Source organism: Nicotiana sylvestris, chromosome 5 (assembly GCF_000393655.2).
Source record: "Nicotiana sylvestris chromosome 5, ASM39365v2, whole genome shotgun sequence".
NCBI lineage: Eukaryota > Viridiplantae > Streptophyta > Magnoliopsida > Solanales > Solanaceae > Nicotiana > Nicotiana sylvestris.
The window spans coordinates 98,133,261-98,149,990 of record NC_091061.1 but is presented as its reverse complement, the minus strand read 5'-3'; the positions used below and the strand labels follow the sequence as shown (position 1 = coordinate 98,149,990).

The window sequence follows — 16,730 nt, the reverse complement described above, 5'->3', positions numbered from 1 at the left end:
AGATTGATTTTGGGATTAATTTTGGGATTGATGTGATTCCAGGAATACAACCTATATCTATTCCACCTTATAGAATGGCCCCGGCAAAATTGAAGGAGTTAAAGGAACAATTGAAGGATTTGTTAGAGATGGGTTTCATCCGACTGAGTGTGTCTCCTTGGGGCGCACCGGTTCTATTTATAAGAAAGAAATATGGGTCACTACAGATGTGTATTGACTACCGACAACTCAACAAAATCACCATAAAAAATAAGTACCCTCTTCCAAGAATAGATGATTTTTTGATCAATTACAAGGTGCTAGGTACTTCTCCAAGATTGACTTACGGTCCGGGTATCACCAGTTAAAGATAAAGGAGCAGGATATTCCGAAAATAACTTTCAGGACATGGTATGGGAACTTTGATTCCTGGTAATATCGTTTAGGCTCAAACGCCCCGACAGCTTTCATGGATCTTATGAATCGAGCCTTCAAGCCTATTCTTGACTCCTTTGTGATAGTGTTCATTGACGACATTCTTGTATATTCATGAAGTCGAGAGGACCATGCCGATCATCTCAAGGCAGTTCTACAGACTCTTCATTATCACCAACTGTATGCAAAGTTCTCGAAATGTGAATTATGGCTTGAATCTAATACATTCTTGGGTCATGTCGTCTCCGAAGAAGGAATTAAGGTTTATCCTCAAAAGATTGCAGCGGTGAAGAATTGGCCTAGACCTACCACTCCAAAAGAGATTCGCAGTTTCTTGGGCTTAGTAGGGTATTACAAGAAGTTTGTGGAGGGATTATCTTCTCTTGCCTCTCCGTTGACTAAATTGACGTAGAAAGCGGTTGAGTTTCAATGGTCTGATGCATGTGAAAGGAGCTTCCAATAATTGAAATCAATATAGACTACGACGCTAGTGTTGACCCTGCCAGAGGGTACTGATGAGTTTATGGTATATTGTGATGCTTCAAGAATTGGGCTCGGGTGTGTATTAATGCAACATGGCAAGGTTATATCTTATGCTTCTAGGCAACTGAATAATCACGAGAAGAAATATCCAACACATGACTTAGAACTTGCGACAGTGGTATTTGCATTGAAGATTTGGCGTCATTATTTGTATGGGATCCATATGGATGTATTCACGGACCATAAGAGCCTTCAATATATTTTCAAACAGACGAAATTGAATCTGAGGCAGAAAAGATGGCTCGAGTTACTCAAAGACTACGACCTCGATATTTACATCACTCGGGAAAAGCCAATGTCGTGGCAGATGCTCTTAGCCGGAAATCTATGGGAAGTTTGGTTCACTTGGAGGCGTATCAAAGGCTGTTGGCCAGGGACATTCACCAGTTGGCTAGTTTAGGAGTTCATCTTGTGGACACTAATGAAGGAGGGGTAGTTGTGCAAAATAGAGCCGAATCATTGATTGTGGTGAAAGTCAAGGAAAAACAATACAATGATCCATTGTTGGTGCAGCTGAAGGAGGGGATTCATAAACACAAGACCACAACATTTTCTCTTAGCATGGATGATGGTACCCTACGGTACCAAAGGCGTCTATGTTTTCTAAATGTAGATAGTCTCTAGGAAAGAATCATGGCAAAAGCTCACACTTGAGGAACGATTGAAGGATCTGTTAAAGAAGAGTTTCATCCGACCGAGTATGTCGCCTTTAGGCGCACCAGTTCTCTTTGTAAGAAAGAAATATGGGTTGCTACGTATGTGTATTGACTACCGGCAACTCAACAAAGTTACCATAAAAAATAAGTACCCTCTTCCATGAATAAATGATTTGTTTGATCAATTACATGGTTCTAGGTACTTTTATAAGATTGACTTAGGGTCCGCGTATCACCAATGAAGATAAGGGAGCAGGATATTCCGAAAACAACTTTCAAGACCCGGTATGTGCACTTTGAATTCTTGGTAATGTCTTTTGTGCTAACAAATGCCCCGACAGCTTTCATAGATTTTATGAATCGAGTCTTCAAGCCTTTTCTTGACTCCTTTGTGATAGTGTTCATTGACGACATACTTGTATATTCACAAAGTCAAGAGGACCATGCCGATCATCTCAGGGCAGTTCTGCAGACTTTTCATCAGCACCAACTGTATGTGAAGTTCTCGAATGTGAATTTTGGCTTGAATCTGTTACATTCTTGGGTCATGTCGTCTCTAGAGATGGAATTAAGGTTGATCCTCAAAAGATTGCAGCGGTGAAGAATTGACCTAGACCTACCATTCCAACAAAGATTCGTAGTTTCTTGGGCTTAGCAGGGTATTATAGGAAGTTTGTGGAGGGGTTCTCTACTCTTGCCTCTCCGTTGACTAAATTGACGCAGAAAGCGGTTAAGTTTCAATGGTCTGATGCCTATGAAAGGAGCTTCCAAGAATTGAAATCAATATTGACTACGGTGCCGGTATTGACCCTGCTAGAGGGTGCTGATGGGTTTGTGGTATATTACGATGCTTCAAGAATTGGTCTCGGGTATGTATTAATGCAACACGACAAGGTTATATCTTATGCTTTTAGGCAACTCAAGAATTATGAGAAGAACTATCCAACACATGACTTAGAACTTGCTGCAATGGTATTTACATTGAAGATTTGGAGTCATTATTTTGTATGGGATCCATGTGGATGTATTCACGGACCATAAGAGCCTTCAATATATTTTCAAACAGAAGGAATTGAATTTGAGGTAGATAAGATGGCTTGAGTTACTCAAAGACTATGACCTCGATATTTTACATCACTCGAGAAAAGCCAATGTCATGGCAGATGCTCTTAGCCGGATCTATGGGAAGTTTGGTTCATCGAAGGCGTATCAAATGTCGTTGGCCAGGGATATTCACTGATTGGATAGTTTGGGAGTTCGTCTTGCGGACACTAATGAAGAAGGGGTAATTGTGCAAAATAGAGCCGAATCATTGCTTGTGGAGAAAGTCAAGGAAAAACAATACAATGATCAATTGTTGGTGCAACTGAAGGAGGGGATTCATAAACACAAGACCACGACCTTTTCTCTTGGCATCGATGATGGTACCCTACGGTACCAAGGGCGTCTATGTGTTCTAAATGTAGATGGTCTTCGAGAAAGAATCATGGCTGAAGCTCACGCTTCTAGGTATTCCATGCACCCAGGTTCTACAAAGATGTATCACGATCTCAAGGAAGTCTATTAGTGGAATAACATGAAAAGGAATGTAGCGGACTTTGTGGCAAGGTGTCCGAATTGTCAGCAAGTGAAGACCGAACATCAAAGGCCCGGTGGGTTGGCACAGAATATAGAAATTCCAATGTGAAAGTGGGAGATGATTAATATGGACTTTGTCATAGAAAATACCGCGCAAGTTTGACTCAATTTGGGTGATCGTGGACCGACTCACGAAATCAGCACACTTCTTGCCAGTTAAATCTACCGACATAGTGGATCAATATGCTCAGTTGTATATTAAGGAAATAGTCAGGCTCCATGGTACTCCAGTTTCCATCATTTTCGATCGAGGGGCTCAGTTCACAGCTAATTTCTAGAAGAAATTTCAGCAAGATTTGGATACTTAGGTAAATCTTAGCACAACCTTCCATCCACAAACCAACAGGCAAGCAGAGCGGACTATTCAAACGCTTGAGGATATATTGCGTGCTTGTGTTCTTGATTTCAAGGTTAGATGGGATGATCACTTGCCACTCATAGAGTTGGCATATAACAATAGCTTTTTTGCTAGCATTCAGATGGCACCATTTGAGGCATTGTATGGTAGGAGGTGTAGATCTCCTATTGGGTGGTTCGAAGTTGAGGAAGCTAAATTGTTGGGAGTAGACCTCGTGCATCAAGCCATGGAGAAGGTTAAGATCATAAAGGAACGGTTGATAACTGCTTAGAGTCATCCAAAATCCTATTCGGATGTTCGTCGCAAAGACTTAGAGTTTAAAGAAGATGATTGGGTATTCTTGAAGGTTTCCCCCATAAAGGGTATTATGTGGTTCGGAAAGAAAGAGAAATTGAGTCAGAGGTATGTCGGGCCATACAAAATCATTCAAAGGATCGGTCAGGTGGAATACAAGCTTTATCTACCACCAGAGATGTCATTAGTACACCCGGTATTTCACGTGTCTATACCGAAGAAGGTAGTGGGAGACCCATCAGCTATTGTGCCAGTTGAGACCATTGAGGTTAATGAAGAACTGTCATATGAAGAAATTCCAGTTGCCATTCTTGATAGGCAAGTCTAAAAGTTGAGGAATAAAGAAATTGCCTCTATGAAAGTGCTGTGGCGAAACCAGCAGGTTGAAGAGGCCACTTGGAAAGCCGAGGAAGAAATGAAAAGGAAGTACCTTCATTTGTTTGAATAGCCATGTAATAGTTTCTATGAAGTTACTTCTTATAAATTTTGTATCACTTGCTCAATTGATGTAAAGGTGCTCATTTTTGGTTATATGTTATTTATGAGGCCACGATTGGTATTGTTATGAGTTTTGTTACACTATTGAGTTATGCATATATTTGTAAGATGTGTTTCTAGGGCTCTCTGACATGTGGATAGGCCTAGCTACAAAGGGAACTCTGGCGAAATTTTGGAAATCTAGGGAGTTAGTAAAATTTAGGACTGGTGGTGTGTGGTATGAAAGCTGAGTTGCAGAAGGTGCTAAGGGCCTTGATCCTTATTTAAGGATAAATGATCTTAAGTAAGGGAGGATATAAGTTCCTGTAAAATGTTTTCCTAAAAACCCAGATTTCCGTGATGCCGAAGTAGGCGCAAAGGTTAATAATAGTAGGGTTCAGACTTTTTGGATTGAACAGTATGCTAAAGAGTTAAAGGAAAATATTTTGTAGAAGTGTGCATTTCTGCAGCCCATTATACGGCCGCATAATCACTGTGCAGGCCGCAGAATGACCGCAGAGTAAGGCAGTCTTTTTGGCCATTTTTGTTGTCATTTTTGTGGTCCATTATCCGATCGCAGAACCATTTCGCGGACCGCAATTTGGTCGCATAATCATCCTTAAACTTTTGCAGAGGGAGGTTCTGTAGCGCATTATGTGACCGAAGAACAGGTCTGCGGGCCGCATAACGACCGCAAATTGAGGCAGACCATCCCAGCTCCCTGCGCCATCTTTCGCGGTCATTTTGCGGACTGCAGAAGCAATATGTGATTCTCACTGAATGTGCCCATTTCACAATTATGGGTGCCAATATATTTACCCATAACCCACATATTTGTTTTTTACTTCCTCGCACGCAGCATCCAATTACAACCCGCAAACCATCTGCAGAATAAAACCTTGTATACATACGGAGATGACTCATGAACCACCATCTCGCAACACTCTTTTATGTTGTACATTCGCACAGTCATGCTTACGCGCGTTTTATCAAAAAAAGCATGCCTTTTGATAGCACCGTTGCTCTAGATTCATCCCACATTGATGTCCGAATTTCATCAAGATCTCTTGTGAGGGCATCCACATCCGGCATATTTGGCAAATGATCAAGGTAGGGAATCTGCCTTGAATGAAACGGAACCTGGGACTCGTACAGTCTTGGTCTAACATGAGGTAGAACATACTCCCTCGTCAAATCAAGTTCAGCATTCTCTTCCTCCTCATCGTCACCCTCGCCAGGGAAGGGTGTGTCATCTCCAAACTCATCGACATTGTTGTCATAATCAATATTCTCTTCCTGACTCTGCACATCTGCTAGATCCCGATTAAATATGTCGTCTTCGGGCAATTGAGTAAGGACATAACCATCAAGTTGCTCGTTTTTATTACATAACCAATACAATAATGAGTTACTCAAATTAGTCCAAACTTTACATATAACTTTATGTATTCAATTACAAATCATAATGTGTTGATATCCCATGATGCACATTATCCCGTTGATGATGACTCTCGGATGGACCACCATGATCCAACACACCAAAACTAGGCATATTTCACCTGGCCATTGGTTCATAACTTGTAAAATTCATATCTGGTCGGTACCCCCTATGGAATATATGAGTGTTAATACAAGTTCAATACACAAAAATATACATCGTAACACAAAAAAATTAAAGTTTACCACTCGACTTGTAGATTATGTAAACTAGGGGAGAAATTATTTCCTCGCTCCTCATTCGCCCGTGAAAATAAGTTTAGATCAGGCCAAACTCTTTCAGCAGGAACCTGTTCGGCTGAAATTGCTCCAAAATAACCACCCGATGATTGAGGGATATCCATACTTTGCGCAACCTCATTATTGCGAATGTCTTCAGCCTTGACGTACATTTCCAACAGTTTTATCACAATAAATTCTCGGTATTCATCCGGAGTCCTCAAAAAATCTCTCAGAATTTCATCGTCTTCGATGTTAAACTCAGCATAACAAGCAACCCCTTGCGGATTCACAAAATACGAATATCTTCCGGTTATTTTAATATTCACCAAACGTTTGCTCACACTTATTTTTTTACATAACAATGATACAAATGTATCGTACTCCATTGTAAGTGGCAACTTAACATGACACTAGGGAGATAAAGTATAACTTAATGAGTTATTTGTGACTACAACCTCCCCCCCTCCCCCCCAAATATAATGAAACCCTAATTCTTCTCTCTTCAAACATCATGACAAAATGCAAAACAACTTAACGAAGAAATATTTCACAAAACTTGAGAATATTTCTGAATGGATTTTTACAAAATCCTTGACGTCTTTAAATAACGCAAAAACCAATCCGGGGGGTCGAATTTTTTGAGGTATAGCGCCTTAAATAAGGGCGCTATACCCAGTTAAATTATTGTTATGTCAGTTAAGCACAGAAGAATTACACATAATATATAGCGCGGTTTATTAAGGCGTTATATATATAGCGCCTTTTAAATGTGCGCTATACTTAACTAGGCAAATAGTCGTTAAGGTATAGCGCCCTTTAAAAGGGCGTTATATATAAAATAGTCACCATAATGTTTTTTCTACACATTTCAATTCTTTGAGTCCAAAGGAACTACATTTTTGTTCCGGACTCTATTCTCACCCGTCTCCAATCACCACCTAGGAGTTGGGACCAGTAGGAAAACACACAGTTCGTGACTTAATCAATTTATGGAGATGATGTCAATGTCTCAATGCAATAGGATAAATAGGAGCACAAGTGTACGTACGTAGTCAAGGATAAAAGGGGACAGTTAATTAAAGTACTAGTTTTCAATTTATGTGAACCTATTTCTTTTTTAGTTTGTTCCTAAAAGAATGAATTATTTTTCATATTTGGAAACAATTTATCTTTATACAATGATTTATAGCCACATAAAACAAATGTGTCTTATTTTACATCACAAATTCAAAAGTCTTCTCTCTTTTCTTAAACTTGTGTCCAGTCAAATAAGTTTACATAAATTGAAAGAGAGAGCGTACAAAAAAATTAAATAATAAGGCAAAGTAATGTCTATTATTGATGTGTACGAAACGTCCCTTCAATAGTTGAGGGGTCGTTTAATTCAGTGGAAAGATGCAATACACGAGTCACGAACTATAGAGATAAATAATATCGGTATAGCTAGTACTAGTATAAATTCATTCACGTATTATCCATAGATATAATAAATAGATTAATGGGAGATAGCTAATATTGATTATCTACTGGATTATTTTCTAATAACCAAATGATTTTATGTGAATTCACGTTTCATATGTCCAGTCATAAACATAGTGGAGATATTACAGTTTTACATTTGCGTTAGAATATGACTTGTTGTCTCTTTGTACAACATTATCACACAACACTAATAATATACTCAGTGTGGTTCTACATAGGGATGGAAATGGGGCGGAGCAGATGCCGTGCGGGGTAAGTTTTGTTTGATGCAAGGCAGGGCGGGATTACTCTTATGCGGGTGCGTGACAGGTTAAAACAGTTTTTAAAAATCTTAATGCGGTGCGAGTTAAAATAGTTTTTAAAAATCTTAAAGCGGGGCGGGGCGGTTCTACATAAAGTTGAATTTTATTTTTTCTGAAAGAAAGCAATCAATTCAAGTACAATATTAGAGATTCACCAGGGAAGATCGTATCTTAGGTGCACGTTAGCAAAATAGCTCTTTTTTTTTTGATAATATGGATAGTTATATTATATAAAGACTAGAAATTGTTTCTGGTACATACGTTTTGACAGTAAAACTTGTCACAACTTGGTGAACCAATGTTTGTGACATTTTGGTTTCCTAGAAGTTTTAGTCTATTACATGCCGTAGTGTCTAGTGACTTCTTGTAAAGGTGAATAACATCCAGATCTTTAGCAAGCTGTGGGGTTACAAAAGGAGGTGGTGTTGGATGTAGTTTAGCTGTCTCTTTGCATGGTTGCCAAAAAGTGTCCTTGCATGCATCTGCTGCCAAAAGGTGGGCTACTCGATTTCCTTCGCGGAAGTTATGCCGTAGGGACAGGTCCTTCTGCTGGAGCATCAATGACCTGCATAAATGAACAGTATTAGTCATGACAAAGTGATCTTTATCTAGTGTATGGATAGCTTCGGTGGAATCTGTTTCAATTTCTAATGAAAATAGGTTGTAAATTGCTATTTTCATGCCTTCGTGGATTGCCTGGAGTTCTGAGTATAAAGGTGAAAGAGCATTGTCTATTTTTTGAAAGCCTAATATCCATTTTCCTTTATGGTTTCGGAAGACTCCTCCAATACCAGATTTATTTCCTTCTTGTTTGAAGGCTCCATTCGTGTTAAGCTTGTGCCAGTCACGTTGAGGAGGGTACCATTTTATGTCAATGATGGATTTATCCACATTTGATAAGCCAGTGGAGTTGAAAAAGAGGAATTCAAAAGCTAGATTGCAGATATGTTTCATGCGAGGGGAATAATGGGTGTTGTTGATATTATTGTCGTTTCTACTGATCCAGATACCCCATAGAAGGAAAGGTAGAAGATTACTTCAAGGGATTTTTAGGGTATTAGAATTGATATTTTGTCCCTCAGTTTGATTAACAAATGTTCGTCCTGATTAGTGAACAAGTTAGTAATTTTAAAGTATCTCCATATGCCAGAGACAATGGGGCATGTGAGGAAGATGTGAGTGATGGTTTCCTCTTGATCTTTGCAACTAGGGCAATGAGGATTTAAATTGATGCCAATATGATAGAGATATGAACGGCAAGGAATCTTATTGTGAAGAATTTGCCAAAAAAATATATTATTTTATTAGGGCAGGGCATTTTTCATATCCACTCAAAGTCATGGTTACAACTAGTGTCCCATTGATTTAGTAATTTGTAGCAAGATTTTGTATTGAATAACCCGTTTAGGTTGGGTCTCCATAGGGGTTTATCTATGTTTTGAAGGGGTAAGGGAATAAAATTAACTTTATCCATGATTGAAGGGGGTATAGTAAAAAGGTTTTATCAAAATTCCATATCCCTTTATGGAATAATTTCTTGATAGGAAGGGTAGCTTCATAAGATTCAGAGGGCCCTCAATGCAGGCTCTCAGAGATGGAGTTGAGGGATCCATTGGGTCTCCCAACTATTAAGGTTCGAATTTCTGCCAGGAAACCATTGAATTCCTTCGTTACAAGTTTTCCAACCAGTAAGAACACTCTTCCATATGAAGGAGGAGTGTTTGAGGTCTTTCTTACAATATTTGTGGATTAGGAGGTTTGCCCAGGGGGAGGAGATATTCTTAATTAATCTCCAAGAGAGACTACTGAGCAAGACTTTATTTTTTGACTGGGCGTCTTTCATTCCTAGGCCTCCTATAGCTTTAGGCTTGGAAACAGTGTTACAATTAATAAGGTGAAGCTTTTTTTGGTTTGACGTAGTGCCCCTGATAAAATTTCTTTGAATTTGATCAATTTGTTTAAGAGTTTTTTTGGGGAGCAAGGTGTATTGCATAGCGCGGTTTGGAATGGAATTAAGGGTTGCAAGTACTAAGGTAGTCCTATCAGCTATGTTTAGAAAATTGGTTTTCCAATTTGCAAGTTTAGCCCGCATTTTCTCGATAATGAATTGGTAATCTGAAGCCTTGGCAAAATAGTTCTAATCGTACGCGAAGAGTATTTTCCTGCTTTAGCTATTCCTTTTAAATTTTCTTAAACTTTTTGGAGAAACATAATTTTGAATGATCTGTGTGTTTTGAATGAAAATAAAGTAGAGATATGGCAAAAATAATAGAGAGATGAAATAAATTGTTATTAAAAAAAATCAGTGTATATGTATTAAGGATATCCTAGAGGCTAAATAGTAAGAAGAAAAATAGTTAGAGTGTGCATTTGAAAAAATAATACCAAGTTAGAAATGCAGCATATAGAGAAATCCGAAATAGACCAACTGTATTAGAGAAAAAACTTAACCAAAACTTCTTTTACTACTAATGAGATTAATTGGTATAAGCATGTAATTTCATACTACGACAAAGAGAAAAACATAATTGCTTGAATAATATTAAACTCTCCATTTTATAAAATAATAAAATATCAAACTAGTTTGTTTTACAAAAAATAAAAGAAAAAAGGAAGAAAAAAAAAACTTAAGTGGGGCGGGGCGGGGCAATTTGGCAAGTTAAAATTTTTGTGGTTTTTGCCAAACCTATCCCGCCCCGCCCCCACGGCCATCCCTAGTTCTACAAGTGGGGTCTGATGAGGGTAAAATGTATGTAGACCTTACCCTTACTTCGTGTGAGGTAGAAAAAGTATTTCCGATAAACCCTCGGCGCAAAAAATTGCTGAACATATTTGAAAAATACAAAAGTAAAAAAACTATGAAGAAAATACTGAAGAAAAGAAGAAAAAAAGTATTGCCCGCAAAATAGCAAGGAAAACCAAAGTAAAAGAAACAACAAAAGTGATAAAATTGAAGAATAAGATAATACTAAAATACTAGTAATAATACTGATAAATAGAAGAGGGAGCAAATCAGGTGCTCTAAACTAGAACCATGCACTCCTATAGAAACAAGAGAGATCCCTCTATTACATACTAACCTTCTTTTCTAATCCTCATCCTCTAAGTTCTCCTATCTAGGATCATGTTCTAGGTGAGCTAAAGATGTACCATATCTTCCTCAGTTTATCTCTATCTTTCCTTAGACCTATTACTACCAACCTCTTGCACCTTCTCACAATCTAGAACATTGCTGCTTCTCGAACTTTATTTTCACATGCCTGAACCTCATCTTCATATGATATTATCACACAAGGTTTAAACTTACTTAACTCCTAAGATCCAATTTGTTGATATACCCAAATAAATTCTGCAGGTGAATGTATCATAAGAAAGTATCAAGTGTTGTTATATATGTACATGTACACGAGATAGTAACTCATTTTGCTTGAATAAGAAGTTAGCAATGGATAGAGAGTCGTTGCTTCATGGCAAATATTTAATGATTAATGGGTCTACTTGCCACTTGACTAATCCTTGGCATCTCTCTATTTCTATACTGACAGTGGCAGTGCAACAAGCAACATATATGGATTATTCTGGCATGTCCTTTTCATTTTCCGGTTGTTAGGAGTGAAAATCACGTTTCGGATATATGTTGCCCATCATCTCTCCAGATGGCTTTAGCAACACTATTACAGGGCCACACTCACTCACCCTTCTGTCTCAAAATTGACTAGAATATTGCAATTCTGGAAAAGTATTTGTCCACGCTTTATACTTAAATATAAAATAATTTAATTATAAGAGTCAGAAGTTAGAGATACTCTAGTATAAGTATGATTAAGTAAAAGAAATTCGTATGCAAAACACAAGTTAGACCATTCATTTACATATTTACTTAGTGAATAAATTTTTCCCTTACTTTATGAGGTGAGAAGATCATTTGTTTTCTTTTTATTTATACCTGGGCGGTGGTCAATTAAGAGTTACTATGTTGTAGAGTAATTGTTTATATGAGATTTTGAATTACAATATTTTCTAATTTACATCTCAATCTAGATATCAATTTTTTAAAAATGTTTTAACAAATAAAATTATAATTTAGAAAATGGGTAAAAATCATTTACATCCCTCAAGTTTACTCTAAAAATCAAACTCATCTTTCAACTTTGAACAATTGTCATTTTCATTCTTTTATCCTATGCAATATCTATTTTTCCCTTGACATTTTCAACTCCCATATATATATATATGTAACACATTTTTTATATTATTTAGAAATTTTTTAATGCATGTATTTATTCATAAGTTAAAAATATTATATCTTATTATATAATTTAATCTAATTTCACTAACATCATAAATAAAATAATCATATTATGAATTTATTACAAAATGTAATGCTTGTTCTTTACTATTATTATTATTATTATTATTATTATTATTATTATTTTAATGCATGTATATTAAAATGCATATAATGTATGTCTGTGTGTGTGTAATTTTAAGTTTCACTATTTTTATTATTCACTACGTGTATATAAATTTTTTAGTTTTGATTGTTATTAGTAGATTTTTTCAAAATTATAACTAAAGTTCATGCAAATTGTAAATAGATAATTTTTGCAAATTTATTATAAAATTTACTATTTTTCGTCCATTATTTTTATTACTTGCAGCGTATAATTTATAAAATTTCATTCTCTTTATTCTCAATTTTGTAGATAGATTGAGTTTGCTATTAATAAAATTGCTCATACGAGTAAATTATTTATTGTAATTTTTATTTTTTTCATTTTTTTCACTATTGAACATCATTAACTTATATGCTTGACTACCCCTTCTCACCATTTTGGTTTCAAAAAAGTTTTTTAAATTTTTCTATAGGTAAGTCGATAACATAAATTAAAATAAGAAAATATCATTATATTGAAGAATAAAAATAAGAGATAAAAATTATAGAGGGTAAAATAGATATTTTAAGAAATCGCTTTTGATATGAGGAGCCGAATGATAATTGTTCAAAGTTAGAGGATGAGTTTGATTTTTAAAGAAAACTTGAGGGACGTAAATAAATTATAATTTATCTAGAATTACAAACATCAAAACATTTATGAAAGAATCATGGTAAATAAAAATGTATAGTTCCAAAAAATAGCAAAATATCTGCAGAATATGGAAAAAAAGAAGCATCATGAGACATGTCTCCTCTCAATTACGTGCCACCTTTCACATTCATATTACTGCTATGTACAACTAACTATACACGTACGGTGATTACGACATCCCAACCCACCCCAAAATTTTCGTTACATTTCAAAATTCAAAAATTCCCACTAAAACGAAACGTTTCCACCACCGTTACAGTTAACGGCGAAAAAGCTCCCGTTTACTCGCGGCTTTCCAATATATAAACTCTCCCTCTTCTCTGCTGCATTTCCCAAATCCAAATTATTCTCTCTACACCACTAAAACCCTCACTGGTCCTCTCTCCTACACAACAAAAGCACATAAAAATCCAAAATCAAATTCAAATTTCAGCAGCAAAAATGCGTGAGATTTTGCACATTCAAGGAGGTCAGTGCGGGAACCAAATCGGAGCCAAGTTTTGGGAAGTTATCTGTGCCGAACACGGCATTGATTCCACCGGAAGGTATGCAGGAGACAATGATCTTCAACTGGAGCGGTTGAACGTTTACTATAACGAAGCGAGTTGTGGAAGGTTTGTTCCACGCGCCGTCCTCATGGATTTGGAGCCTGGAACTATGGATAGTGTCAGATCTGGGCCTTATGGTCAGATTTTCCGGCCCGATAACTTTGTCTTTGGACAGTCTGGTGCTGGTAATAACTGGGCCAAGGGTCACTACACTGAGGGAGCCGAGCTTATTGATTCGGTTCTCGATGTTGTGAGGAAGGAGGCTGAAAACTGTGACTGTTTACAAGGTACTTCATATATCTCCTTAATTTCACTATTTAGTTGTCTATTAAACGTTTAAATTTCGATATTACTAAATTAATCTCTTTAATTGATCGGGTAGGAATTTTGTAGTATTATTTTGTGGAGAAACTGCTTGTTATTACGGCAAATGATCAAGTGATATGTTACTTAACACTGTAATTCTGGTTGTGTTTTTTATTTTATTTTTTATGATTGTATATTTATCTTTAATTGATCGGATAGGAATTTTGTAGAATTTATTTTTCAGAATGTAAAATAGATTGTTTATTGTGCATCCTTTGGAATGTATTTGAATATAAGAGATACGGTACCTGTTTGAATGAGCGCTTTGGTTTAACTTAGGTTTCTCATATATTAGCGCATATGAAGGTTCGGTGTGTTTGTATTTCAATTTAACTGAAAAACGTCTTTCATTGTGGTAAGAAAATATGTGTCTATTTTGGCTAATTTGCTAGTTATGGAGAATAATTGAGTGATATGCTACTTAACACTGTAATTTAGGCCATATTTGTTCTTATTTTATTAGTTATTTTATTTAGCCTGTTTTGAGCAACTCAACTATTCTCCTAATGGCTATGTGATGGTTGCCTCAATTGCTTGAAACCTCTTTGCTTAGTTAATGCCTTATTTTTGGTCCATAACTAAGTCAAATGAAGCAGGTCTATTACTATGTAATGCGCTTCGGATTTTATAAATTCAGACCCTGCTTGCATGAGTCTTTGATCTAAAATAGATTGGGTTTTTAGACCTTTAAAATGAATAAAAGATTGGGCTGGCTACCTTTAGCTTACATCTTGTGAATGCATTTTGTGCTCGAAGTACAATACCTTGTCCACTAATAAGTAATCTGATATGTTAAACAAATGAATTTGGACTTTGTTTTTGATTTCAGGTTTCCAGGTTTGTCACTCTTTGGGAGGTGGAACTGGATCAGGAATGGGAACTCTCCTTATTTCAAAGATCAGGGAGGAGTACCCAGATAGAATGATGCTTACCTTCTCTGTTTTCCCTTCCCCCAAGGTTTCAGACACAGTTGTTGAGCCCTATAATGCTACTCTCTCTGTTCACCAGCTTGTTGAGAATGCTGATGAGTGTATGGTGTTGGATAATGAAGCTCTTTATGACATTTGCTTCCGCACTCTCAAACTTACTACACCGAGCTGTAAGTTTTCCCTTTTTAAAGTTACCTGTTCTTTTTCTAATGCAACCTGATTCTTGTGTGCTATATTTTCATATATTTCATGCACCTTGGGTTAGTTTTATCATCTATTTTGACTTAAAATACCCCACTAAATTTGAGATGAGCTGGGGAAGGATCGGGTGCCATTCATTTATGTATGTGCTGAACATATTATATGTTTCTAAACTTCTCATTTATCGGAAAGTTGATTTGAAGTATCATTTTCAGTTGGTTATCTAATTGTATTTAGAATCTTTGCTATCCTTTCAGTCAATATTATGTGCAAAAGTTTTTGATTGTGTATGATTCTGGTTGTATGATCACTACATATTAGTGCTTGCCATCGTTTTCCTTTCTTCCATTTTAAAATCGTACTCAGCCCCCCTAATTTGGTGCATGAATTCTAGTGAATGTACCATTTTTATTAATATACTTCATACAGTGGATTTTGTTGATTTATTTACTGATGGATGAATTTGCCTCAGTTGGAGACCTAAACCATTTGATTTCTGCCACCATGAGTGGTGTAACTTGCTGTCTCCGCTTCCCTGGTCAACTCAACTCTGATCTCCGCAAGCTTGCTGTTAACCTCATCCCATTCCCCCGGTTGCATTTCTTCATGGTTGGATTTGCTCCACTCACATCTCGTGGGTCGCAGCAATATCGAGCCTTGACTGTTCCAGAGCTAACACAGCAGATGTGGGATGCAAAAAATATGATGTGCGCTGCTGATCCTCGTCATGGTCGATATTTGACTGCTTCAGCTATGTTTCGTGGAAAAATGAGCACCAAGGAAGTTGATGAACAGATGATAAATGTGCAGAACAAGAACTCTTCCTATTTTGTGGAGTGGATCCCTAACAACGTAAAGTCAACAGTATGTGACATCCCTCCAACTGGTCTGAAGATGGCCTCAACTTTCATTGGTAATTCCACCTCAATTCAAGAGATGTTCCGCAGGGTTAGTGAGCAATTCACAGCTATGTTCCGCAGAAAGGCTTTCTTGCATTGGTACACCGGAGAAGGGATGGATGAAATGGAGTTTACTGAGGCTGAAAGCAACATGAATGATTTAGTTTCTGAGTACCAGCAATATCAAGACGCAACAGCTGAGGAGGAAGGTTATGACTATGAAGATGAGGAGGAAGAGCATCAAGAAGCTTAAGGAACTCAAGTTGTGAAGTATATCCAGTGCAATTATGTAGTAGTGGCTGTCAAGTTTTCTATTTTTGTTTGGGATATTGGAGTGCTGTGCTACCGTGGTGGCACATTTACTGATTCCTTTGCGTTGTAGTTGATACTTCTATACATACCTATTAGTATATTGAAATCTTATGGATAACATGTTTAGGTCCTTGATTTGAAATATCTTGGAAGGGGAAGATGGCTTATTTCTTAAGCAATATATGTTTTGTGCTTTAATTTTGACTGATTAGTGTCCATTATCTTGTTAATCAAATTACAAGTGCTAAAATGCAATCCCGCAGGCTACATTGAGTTCTGTTGGAATTTGTCATTTGACAAGCCCATTGTTTTATTGTTGCTCCACTAATTGTTGGGCTAACCATAGTCATGTAGTAGTATATACTTGCTTAGAAAAGCTGGTTGTATTAGCTAGAAGGTTGTTACTGCCTACTGTACCTACATTCGCTTAGAAAAGCTGAACTGTATAATGCTGTGTCGGTGTAACCCATTCTTCTACTTAAGGATGGCAATGGGGTGGGAT

General features: G+C 36.9%; 2 protein-coding genes across 2 annotated transcripts; both read left to right on the top strand.

Annotated features, from left to right (window-relative positions):
• Positions 1–1,194: 1,194 nt before the first annotated feature.
• Positions 1,195–4,231, top strand: LOC138869021 (uncharacterized). The gene is made up of 5 exons (XM_070146608.1): positions 1,195–1,566; positions 2,046–2,210; positions 2,337–2,585; positions 3,662–3,844; positions 3,956–4,231. The coding sequence occupies exons 1-5, from the start codon at positions 1,195–1,197 to the stop codon at positions 4,229–4,231; spliced, it is 1,245 nt and encodes a 414-aa protein (XP_070002709.1).
• Positions 4,232–13,299: 9,068 nt separating this feature from the next.
• Positions 13,300–16,432, top strand: LOC104218835 (tubulin beta-1 chain). The gene is made up of 3 exons (XM_009769416.2): positions 13,300–13,808; positions 14,717–14,986; positions 15,490–16,432. Exons 1-3 carry the CDS (start codon positions 13,415–13,417, stop codon positions 16,167–16,169), a joined length of 1,344 nt encoding a protein of 447 aa, XP_009767718.1. The 5' UTR covers positions 13,300–13,414; the 3' UTR covers positions 16,170–16,432.
• Positions 16,433–16,730: the final 298 nt, after the last annotated feature.